This window comes from Pan troglodytes, chromosome 14, assembly GCF_028858775.2.
Source record: "Pan troglodytes isolate AG18354 chromosome 14, NHGRI_mPanTro3-v2.0_pri, whole genome shotgun sequence".
Lineage (NCBI taxonomy): Eukaryota > Metazoa > Chordata > Mammalia > Primates > Hominidae > Pan > Pan troglodytes.
Window position 1 is genome coordinate 91454074 of NC_072412.2, and position 11915 is coordinate 91465988.

The 11915-nt window shown below is 33.7% G+C and overlaps 1 protein-coding gene across 1 annotated transcript; it reads right to left on the reverse strand.

Moving 5' to 3' along the window:
• Positions 1-4997: 4997 nt before the first annotated feature.
• Positions 4998-11643, reverse strand: SLITRK6 (SLIT and NTRK like family member 6). Its single transcript, XM_016925433.4, has 2 exons — positions 11118-11643; positions 4998-8738 (listed from the first exon to the last, which is right to left on the reverse strand). The coding sequence occupies exon 2, from the start codon at positions 8712-8714 to the stop codon at positions 6189-6191; it is 2526 nt and encodes an 841-aa protein (XP_016780922.4). The 5' UTR covers positions 8715-8738; positions 11118-11643; the 3' UTR covers positions 4998-6188.
• Between the last annotated feature and the right edge of the window lie 272 nt (positions 11644-11915).

Sequence of the window (11915 nt, forward strand, 5' to 3'; positions counted from 1 at the left end):
AAAGTCCATTTAAAAGGGAACAAAATTCCTCACTATATGGGTGTCTCTTTAGGATTCAAAGGACACATTCATTGAGATAGTAATCTTTAACTTACAAGCTGCACCATGAAAAACAAAGGTTACTGCAGTCAGATATCTTAAAACATTAAAACATGAAAATATCTGTCACCATAATCTTTGCGTATATGATAATTCTAATAACACTTAAATCACATAGTTTATAGAAGTTTTAAATTAATGTGTTATCATTAGAACTGTCTGTATTTTAATGACTTTGTCAATATTTTATTCTATGAAATAAAACATAAATTCCTAAAAGTTGGTATTGATAAATAGTAATTAAGTATTCAGAATTAGAAAAAAGAAACCAAACAATGAGTTTCTGGTTGCCAGGTGTACATGTTGTTCAGTCTGATAAATCAGTCAGCATTTGTAAAGCTGTATCTAAAATCTGCTAATATATCATTCTGAATAATCTAGAATTAGGTACTCCATGACTAAAGTTAGTGAAATGTCTCCACTTTTTTCCATAAGATGTTAAAAACTCACAGTGTCCTACCTAAACATAGAAGCAACGTGTGCACAATGGCAAAACGTACGTTTTCTGTGATTTCACATGCCCTGTAAATATGTTTGATTATAACAAGAGTCTGATGAGGACCACTGCCCTGAGAATAAAGCAAAACAATGTAAATTAACAGCATCAATCAAACAGGGTTCCAATTCTGGCTTGTTACTCTCACTACTTATATAGTGCTAGGCAAACCCCTTAGCTCCTTCATTTTCTAAATGAGAAAGTTAGAATAGATAAAGTTTATGACGTGCTTATATCTAGGAATTGTGTTTGCTGTATCACAGTGCATTGTTTTCTTCAAATATATATTTATTAAACCAAAGTACTTCAGAATGCTAGGAACAGGCCCAAATTGTGTCCATGGAAAACTTACTGGATGAAACCATATGTAGCATTTAAACTGATCTGATTTTTGAGGATCAGAACTCCTTTGAACCCTAATGTTACCTTTCTTCTACTATGTATTGCTATATTAACATATGGCATTATTTATTATGCAAAGACAATAACAGGGGCTTATAAATCTTTTGATTACTTACAACACCAAGGAAATGGATGAAAATACACTTAACATACATTCGCTAATGGTGATTTCATCACTGATAACAATATGAATTTAAAATAAATCAAGTTCATTTTGGCAAGAATGATTATTTTTGTGTGTAGTGTCTCTTCAAGACTTCTATAAAACCAAATACAATGAAATGCCATTTCAATGCCCAGAAATTTTCTACAAGACAAGCAATTCAAAATACCTTACTCATTATATAATCCATTTTCTCACTGGTAGAACCTAAGAGATGTGAAGAGGCAAATAATTACTTGTGGAAGGTCAGGTCTTCCTGCTCTTCCTGTTTCAAAATTCTAAACCAAAAGTACTCTTTTTAGAAAGTGTACAATTTTAAATAATTTAAATTGGAAATACATGAACCTGTGTGTGTGTAATTTGTTGTTTTGACTTGTTTCCTTTCTTCATTCACTAATTGCTGAAAGACATTTACTAACAGAAGAGTATTTGTCTATTTGATTTTGCTTTCAAAGCAGCTAGAAGAGGATTTTACATCTGGCAGTCTTCTTTATGTTACCTATACGTAAGAATTAATGCAAATATAATAAATAAAATTTGCCTTTTAAAAAAAGCTAGTTGTAGGACAGATAATGTCTTTTCCAAAAAATATTTGGTTGTTAAATAATATAATTATCAATGTGATCATTCTTGATGTGGCTGCCAGATATAAGACCACTCCTCCTGAGAAAGTCTTTTAATTGTGTCTTATTTTACAATAAAAGCTTGTCCTTTTATGATACCCCAACTTCTTCATAGAAGCGCTCTACAGGGAAAAGAAATAGAGAAGAACCCTCAAATTCACTGTAAAACCATTACTTAACTACCAGGAGATTCAGCCTTCCCTTCCCAAATAGTTACCACTTGTATACACATGGGCAATTTTCTTTTTATGTAGAAAACAATCTCCTAAAATAATCTTGCAGAAACTCATATATGGGGAACCTTGGTGAGCTGTCTTTGGATATTTGTGTTGATTTTTATTAAAAAATAAACCGTTTATGGCAAAACAATTATTCAAGTTGCTAGTATTCCTCTTCTTAAAAAGTGCTGTTGATTACATAGTTATTAGCTGTCATAAAATAATGAAAAATGCAAAATAAATTACAGATATATTGAGATGACTTACCACATCTTTATTAGGTCTCTCTCTCTCTCTCCCTCACCTGTTTTTGTATGTGTGTGTGTGTGTTTGTACATACATATACATATAATATATGGAAGGGCATAAAGGAAGAGAATAAACCATTATTTTTAAAAGTGTCATTTTAATGACAAAGGGATGCTCGTGTCACATTCTTTAATCCTGAATCAAGGATTAAGCATTTTTAATTAATCGGGCAAAGGCATTCAGGCAGCTTAAGGCAGCTTAGATGGTGCTGCAGTTTATTTAATATTATAGCAGCAAGGAAGGCTTTCTCTCCTCCATGATATAAGAGATTCTTTCAAAGAGGGTAACATCACTGATATAATTCTTTCTTATAGAGAGGAAAATTTCCATCCCATTGATGGAGATAAATGAAAGTATCAGAAGAACACTTTTATAAATTTACAGTAAGTAATTTCATGTAATTTAGTAAAAAAATGGTTTGTTAAATAAGTATTAATACAACCAATATCAAATAAATTGACTTATATTAAAAAGATTTATCCAGGATGATTATACACTACTACCACTATATTACAAAATTTCATTTTTTGGACATGAGTCATAAATTGCATTGATGTGCAGTGGGCAAAATGTAACTTCTGTTTAAATCAAGAAGCAAAGCTAAGATAATTAAACGTCTACTTTTTTTTTTTTTTTTTTTTTTTTTTTTAATGGCCAGGTTCAGGTGAATAATGCTGAGCATACTGAAAGAGGAATTGGAATTCTGAATCTGTCAATTAGCTGCTGAAAGAGACCAAATTGGTTGCTTAAGTGAACAATCAAACAAGGAGTATAATAAAAGTTATTCTTTAGTGGGAAGGAGAAGAAATTGGAAATTCAGGTCAAATAATCAAAGTTCTGAGAAAGTCTCATAGATCCCAAAGAATTAGAGACCATCATTACCTTTCTCAACTCTCAACAACCAGTAGGAAAACAAATTCCACAAAGAGTCGTGAATGAAACATTTAAACCGTTAAAATCTCTTGTTTTTGGAAACGATTGTAATTTCCATGTCAGTTTTAAGTTATATTCAGAATAAGGATTGTACTTTGATTTTGAGGATATACTTACAAGGCTTCTTAAACAACTTTGTTCTTCTTCGTTATAAGTTAAAGAGTGAACATTATTACTTTAGGCAATTAACGACAAATAAAGATTAAAGAAATATTTCCCCCATCCCAAAGAAAAGAATGTTCTTGAGGGCATGTCTCCGTCTGCATTCATGGATCCATTCCAAGCGTTCTCCAGGCATGGGAATATCTTAAGTCTTCCTAATACCTCTATGTACCTGATCAGAATTAGAAAATATTGGCAGATACTGGACTGAGTAAAAGAAGTGCAATAACATGAATTCTGGCCTTTATTTGTTCTTCTCTTGAGAATGTAATTTTTAAAATAATGTTTTGGAGATTTTACTATTTACCATGCTGAATATTTTTTAGTAGATAAACATCCAGCATTTCATATGCACACACATTTTCCCTTAGAAATTGTTACTTAAAGAATTTCCACCTTTGTGCTTCCAAACTTTGGAAGCTAATGAAGAAATTTTGGTTTTCAATAAACCTTTTAATACATAACTCTTGATTGATTTTCATTAATATATACAATAACTTAAAAAAGCTCATGATATGATTTTACATTACTTATAGTCTTCATACTATGCAGCATAGCCCATATTGTTTTTATCAACAAGAAGGCTTCTTATTAAAAATAAAATAAATAATGTATATTCTGCCATTAGTGCAAAGTTGGATATTAAAAGCCAAAATATTTAATAGATCATTTAGGCATCGCTGAAATATTGTGGAGTAAATTGAAGGCAGTACTTCCTTATGGAAAATGTGTTCCTTCATAGCCCAGTACATGAGTCTGTGTGGTGTTCAGAAAACATTCCCAGATTACCTTGATTAATTTCACTTTGCCTTGTGAAAGTGTGCAGGTATGATTGATTCTATAATTAGAAAGGATAGAAATAAAACATTTCCTTTTACGTTGCATTAGAAAATGATTTGCTTAAAAGGGAAAACTGCTAGACATACTTTAAATTTGGCTCCCTGTTAAGCATACCAAAAATCAAATAGTCTTTTTCACAACATGAACAAGATACTTCTGTGTGTAAACAACAAATAGAAACCTCCTGTAGTGTGTGTGTGTGTGTCTGTATGTTTGTGTGTATGTGTGTTAATCCTTACTTGATTGCATGACAAGTAAAGCTTGTCATGCATTTAGCACACGTATGTTTATTGCGGCATTATTCACAATAGCAAAGACTTGGAACCAACCCAAATGTCCAACAATGATAGACTGGATTAAGAAAATGTGGCACATATACACACCATGGAATACTATGCAGCCATAAAAAATGATGAGTTCATGTCCTTTGTAGGGACATGGATGAAATTGGAAACCATCATTCTCAGTAAACTATCGCAAGAACAAAAAAACAAACACCGCATATTCTCACTCATAGGTGGGAATTGAACAATGAGATCACATGGACACAGGAAGGGGAATATCACACTCTGGGGACTGTGGTGGGGAGGGGGGAGGGGGAGGGATAGCATTGGGAGATATACCTAATGCTAGATGACGAGTTAGTGGGTGCAGCAAACCAGCATGGCACATGTATACATATGTATCTAACCTGCACAATGTGCACATGTACCCTAAAACTTAAAGTACAATTAAAAAAAAAAAAAAAAGAGTTTTCATTTTAGTTTTATTATAGTGAGTAGTATTTTTAATTTTCTTGAAAGGCACCCAAGAATAATTACTTTTGTGAACCAAAAATATATAAAACTGTACAGAATAAATATTTCATAGAAATCTAACTATGCCTTCTTGTAAAATAAAGCTACATTGTCCCTCTCTTGAGGCAACTTAAACCACTTACCTTTAGAAGTGCCTTTTGCTACTGATTTATGGCATCTATCAATGTACATCAATAAAAATAAAATAATTTTTCCTATTTACAACTGTGAATTACTTGCCACAAGAAATGTATTTCTATTATGGTCATTCAGATTTACAAAGAATTAAGCCTATGAAATAAAGCAAACCCAATAGACTCTCTAGTCATATTTACAGCAGAATCTCAGTAGCATTTTTAAAATATCCCAAGAAGAAGAATTAAACTTTGAGCATAAATGACATACTTTAGTTCACAGCAGGACTGACATTAAAATTATCTACACAAAATGTGTAGAAAACCCAAAAAGTATGCTTATTTATTCCACCTGAACTATTAATCATTTTAACTTTTTATTCTTAGAATGCATGAGAGTGGCATTTGTTTAAGCTCAAATGTTCAAAGTTTTGAGCCACCCATGGCCTATATAATTGCAACCTTTCTATTTTTTCTTCACTATTACTATTTATAATTGTCAAGTTCCAGTTTCTTTTGCATTTATTGCAAGAAAGTTAGGTATGTTTGACAATACACATTTTTGAAGTACATACTGGTTATAAACAATGTATTCCTTACATATTATAACTACATATACAAGTATGGTTTTTAAATGATGAAATCCAATTGTAATTAATCTATAGGGAAAGCAATTCAAGAAAATTCGGGATACTTAAATGTTCAACCTTTTTAGATGTGCAAGAGGACTCCTATGAGACACTTTTCAGTATATGGAGAAATATTACTATAACCCTTGAATGATTTACATGCAAGGATTTATTTTATTTGGGACAGACTAAATTGCCTGAAGATAATGCCATGGCTTCTCCCAGTGATCCCTGAGTTTCTTTTTCTTCTTCTTTTTTTTCCCCATAGTTTACTGCTGTGCTTAGGTTCTGATTGATGACACACTCACGTAAGGCACTTATTTACAAGGTATGGACTTAAAACAGAATCACAGCATTTCTGCGAAAGCCCTCAAACTCTCCATCTATGTTTGCTGCTCTAGGACTTCTAAATAGTCAGGTTCAGCATGTAAATTAGCTTTAAGTTCAAAATACTCATTTTTCGTCTGTTCCACTAATACCTTCCTTGGACGTGAATACATTAATGTTTCCATTAATTTCAGCTCTTCGTGGGCTCCAGGATAATGTGCCTCCATATCAGGCTGGAGCTGAGCAATGTTTTTCCTTAGGTATTCTGTGATTCCCAGTTGCTGAAGTTCCCTTTCTTTTTCTAAAATGTTTCTGTACAATGAGCTGGCATCTTGGAAGGATAAAAATTCTGTTGATTGGTTCGTGGTTTTGTATTTCATATTTGACCCTGTGAGTGGTGAATTATTTTCCCGTTCCAAGAGACTTCTTTGGAGATGTTTTGCATCACTTCCTTCTTTCTCATTCCTCTCTTCTTCCTCTTCCAGATGCTTTGGACCAAAGGATGGACTTCTATAGACATGAACCATGGGGCTCACCATGTGCTGTTCATAGAGTGAGGCAGAGGGTCTTTCAGTAGTGTGATGAGTGGTTTTATGGCCATACATGCTGTACTGAAGATGCACAGGACTGTTGTCTCTCATTTGCTCATCTACTTGTTTCTTTTTGTATCTTCTCCTGCGGTGAAGAACAAGAACCACTATCCCTGCAGCACAGAAAACAATAGTGATGAACACAATCAGAAGTCCCAGTATTAGAACAGACAGTGGCACAGCGTCCGTAAGAGATCGTAAAATAGTATCAGCCGTATTTGTTGTTGTTGCAGGAGTGGTGACAATAATGTAACTAGTCTGTGTTGGCATGGATGGGTTATTTACTAAACCTGGACAGAGAATTTCACTATTTAGGGCTTTTAATTCCTTTTTGTCGAGATGCCCGGGGGAAGTGCAGAGGATGTCATCTGTCACTGTGTTCTTGCTTAACTTTTGTATCCATTGCTGCAGTCCAACCAGGTCACAGGAGCAGTCCCAGGGGTTATCCTCAAGGTCAATCTGGGTTAGTAAATCAAGATCATCCAAAATATTACTTACAGGTAGATGGGTAAACTGGTTTGTTTTAAGATTTACCTTCGTTAGAGGAACCCCTGAAAAAATATGTGGTGGTAAAACTTGGAGGAGGTTGTTATTTAAATACAGGACTTTAAGTTTAGGCATTGGATTAAAGGTTCCTGGCAGTATTTCCTTAATGGCATTGTATTCAAGATATAAGTATTCAAGATTATGGAGACCAAGGAACATGCCTTTACTTAATTTGGTCAGGTGGTTACCATTTAGGTAGAGTTTTTGTAATCTCCTTAGGTTCATAAACGATCCTTCTTCAAGAACTTCAATACGATTGTTTCCCAAATGAAGCATTTCCAAAGTGAAATATTCCACTAGATCAGACTTCATTAAACTATGAATAATATTTCCCGCTAGAATGAGCTTTCTAGGATTTTGCGGAGGAGGTCTCAGATCTGATAAGCTTTCAATGTTGCGCTCCTGACAATATATTAGAAGTCCTGATGGGGATAGGACTTTGCAGTTACAAGGAATAGGGCAGTAAGGTCCTGGAAGTTGAGTGGATGGCTTTGTAATATAAGGTATCAAACCTGGTGCTTTGGTGGGTAGTTTTAGAATGGACGTGGTCTTAGTTGACATGCGACTATCATTTATTGAAGATGTTGCTGCCAGATGTAATGATCCTGAAGGATCCTCATGTTCTTCATACACTGGTGGAGTAGGGCAAATAGATTCCTTCTTTAGTCTACTGAGTATACTTCCTTTAAACAATGGAGGGCTGTTGCAGACAACATCACCAATTATAGACTGCGGAGGCATGTTTTCCAACCAAGTTTTTAACTGCAATAAGTCACAATTGCAGGCCCATTTGTTGTCCTCCAACTGAAGATCCAATATTCGGCCAATGTGTTCGAGAAAACCAACATAAGGCAATGTTTGTAATTGATTTCCACGAAGATCTAGATGGGTTAAAGGAACAAATCGGAAGATGTTTGGAGGAAGACTCTCAATGGCATTGTCATTTAAAATTAACACTTTGAGTCTGTTGAGCTTGCTAAAGGCACTTGGTTCAATCACTGTGATAAAATTATTATCTGCTTGCAGGAATTCCAGGTTTTCCAGTCCATGGAAAGTATCCTCTTTAAGAATTTCTAAAGAATTGTGATTGATATGAAGTTGTCTCAGGAGGCCAAGGCCATTAAATGCACCTATCTCAATATCTGCAATATTGTTAAATCCAAGGTGTATTGAAATAGCATTGGTAAGCCCAGAAAAGTCATTTGTGTGAAGCATCGTCAAGCCATTATTTAATAAGCTTAGCTGGAAAGGTCGTGATGGTGGCACACTTATTTCAGATACCATCTTGATACCTTTTGCTTCACAATTTATTAGCATTGTGCCATCTTTTTCCTCACAATTGCAAAGAGAATCACAAGAGCCTCTGGATGAGAACACTGGAGTTTGGGAGTGTAAAGATATACAGGCAAGGAGAGATGAATAAAAGAGATGAATCCACAGCTTCATGTTGTCATGTGATGAAATCCGATTCTGTAAAATAAAACGCAATAGCAAGGGATTTTAGTGGGCAGAACTGGGGAGGAGATGAAGCTGATATTTTCAAAATGATAGGTTTTTCTCCAAAAAGCAAATGACGGATTACCATGAAAATATGGGTACCTTGCTGCATTTACATCATTTGTTTCTTTTTTTTTTTTTTTCCTAATACTCAGACAGGCAAGTCTGGCTGACTTAACTTGCATTGTGTTCAAAATATAAAATTTAGGTCAAGGGGAATTTAAAATATTATATCATAAAATTTGTGCTCACATCTGATGAATAACCTGCATTTTAACAGATGAGAGAAATGCTGCCTTAGAGCACTGATACTTCACTGTGATGCAAAGTTATATATTTGAAAATATTTTTTAACCTTATGGTCATACATTTAAGGCTGGAGGATTATAGTAAAAGACAATTACATAGTTATTAGCTGTAAGCATAGAGAACTGTAGGGAATGTAAAAAAAGATAAAAGAATGTATGTGTGCATATGTGTACGTGTGTATGCATGTACGCATGTAGCATGCATTGTCTTTATATTGTTGAACTGGGTGTCACACAATAACATCTAATAACTGTGTCTGTGTTTTAACTTGCTTCGGTTTTGGCTATATATATATATACTAATTTTATTGTTTATTTTGAAAACCTTGAGGAAAATATGACTTTGATCATGTTATAAAGTACAGTACTATAAGAACTCTTTTAACTATTCAATCTAGGGTAGTTTGTATACGTGTAATAGTATCAGATACATACACTTAAGTGTGACCATTCAAATTTCACTTAAATCATTATATTTAATATTGAATTTCTAGAAGCAGTATATTGCTTACTGCTTTTTAATTACGTTATAGATGAGGTGGAAATGATAAAAACTAAAGAGGCAAGATTAATCTTTAACACACATTTCAGTCTGTTGTAAAAGAATAAACAATGCTTCATATAAACTTCTAGCAAATGACTTCCTAATGAGGTCTTGAAACAGTCTTTAGGGCATGGAATGTCATCACATAATTAAGCAGCTTTAAGCCTTTATTATAAGGCTTAAAGTCGCAAACAATGAAATCTGAAACAAACTGTACCATATTAAACTTTTTGATGATATTTCAAATTCGGTAAAAGAAAAAAAAGGATGGTTCAGAATAACATCACATATTCTAATCCTGAAACACATAAGAAATGCATCTGAAACAGCAATTCTTAAAAAGGTTTTGCCCTTTAAATGACAGTTATGCAAGGTAAATATTTATAGCTCTAATGAGATCTAATTTTATTTCCTTCCTTTAAATATTATACTTTAAACTTATATAAATTAAACTGAAATATAAACACATCTTATGACTATTCAACTTTTCAAAATAGTAATCAGTTTTCATTTTTGTTGTTTGAAATATGAACAGTAACTGAATCAAATTAAAATTCACAATCAGGTAAAACATACCAGAACCCAATCAACAATCCTGAAAGTAAACCTGCATTCCCTGAAAACATAGTGTTTTATTGAAAACACATATAGTACAAAGTTCCTGAAAGGCAAAAGGCAACTGAAGAAACAAAACAACATACTGCATCTGTGTAAAGGGAAAGTTAGAAGATTTTATTTTTCTATAGGTAAATAATTTGATTTTAAACAGCTTTGTGTGCTGAGTTTATAAACAAGCAGCTTGTAGTTGGAGTCTTCAACTTGTGGATTAGCTTCCACAATCACTAAAAGTACTTATTCATAAATTACCGAGAAAGAATAAGATTTATTTCACCAGGTATAGCAACAAAGAAAATAGTAAATAATTTTTCAGTGATAAATTCTTGTTATTTTTTAAATCCTATATGAATTTTATGCTCTTCAAAACGTGCTAGGAAACAGTTTCTAATCTTTTCAGAAACACACACAGATGTGAAAAGTGGTTCTCTACTGACAATATCTGATACAGTGGTAAAGAGGTCAAAAGATACTCATTGACATGTTTTCTGAGAATACATATTTTCAAGTCAGAAAATAAGTAGCATACAAAATGCAAAGAATTATTCAATATTCTGCTTATATTTGCAATTCAACATTCGCATTTGGAAGTGATCCTTCCTTCAGAAAGCACACATATTTAGTTTCTAACAACAAACTGCATGTTGCAAAAGAAATAGTGGAATATTATATTTGTTCTTCTCTGTAGCCAGCTGTTAGACTAAATGTCTGCTTCTCAGAGAATACAGGCATCTGCTCCAGTGTTAGTTGTGCCAGTAAGCAAGAATGAAATTGAGTATCCTTTAATGCAAAGTTGTTTATTTAAAGGAAGCGAACATACAAATTCAATCACTTTACTATAATGCAAAAATAAGTATAAGAAAAGCCTGGAAACATTCATCTTACCTGTAAAGCAGAGACTCTTCCTGACGTTATCTGTAATGCACAACTGGAAGAGGTGTTCAAAGTAATTCAATTCCTTTATTAAAAAAAGAAAACACCAACCACTGCGTACTTTCTTCTCAAATATCACTTTTTGTCAAGTCCCATAGCTTCATAAAGTTAAAACCTCTGGTCAAAGATAGAATACTGAGCATTTCATTGAAAATATTTCAAGCAGAGTGCATACTAGAGCATCCTGAAGCAATTGTCCCTTTTTCCCTCAATTAAAATTCACAGCATACTTCACAGCTATGCTGACTTTTTTGCATATAGTTAACCATTTGCAAGCTGCTGAATGCAGTAAGTAAACAAGATGTTTAACAGAGCTGGGATTGATCACTCTTGCTTTCTTAGGTTGTAGATCCAAGCTGCAGCAATGTTCTCCTTCCTCCTTTTCTAGTATTTCTTGTTAGCTCAGTTTGTTATTAGTCAGATTGCCAAGGGCTGGGAGGTAGGCGTAAATAAAGAGACTTCTTGGCTTTTGACTCAGCCTTTAAGCCCTTCCCCATCAGAGCGTTTTAATCTGCCAGTGTCATATAACACAAGAGACAGCTCCACCTTGGGACTGCTCAACTCCTCCTCTTTCTGCAAATGGTCTTTCCACTCCTTTCAATACCAAATATAGTGCAAGTGAATTTTGATGGAAATAATAACACGTCGTTTTAAATGCTTAATAGTACATTGTGTTATAGCAAGCTAAATAATACGTTATGTTAAATTCTCAACTAACACTGTTCTGTAGTGTTTGCACACATGTGTGCA

Coding starts and splice junctions, on each gene's coding strand:
- SLITRK6 (XM_016925433.4), bottom strand. CDS start 8,714: ATGAAGCTGTGGATTCATCTCTTTTATTCATCTCTCCTTGCCTGTATA.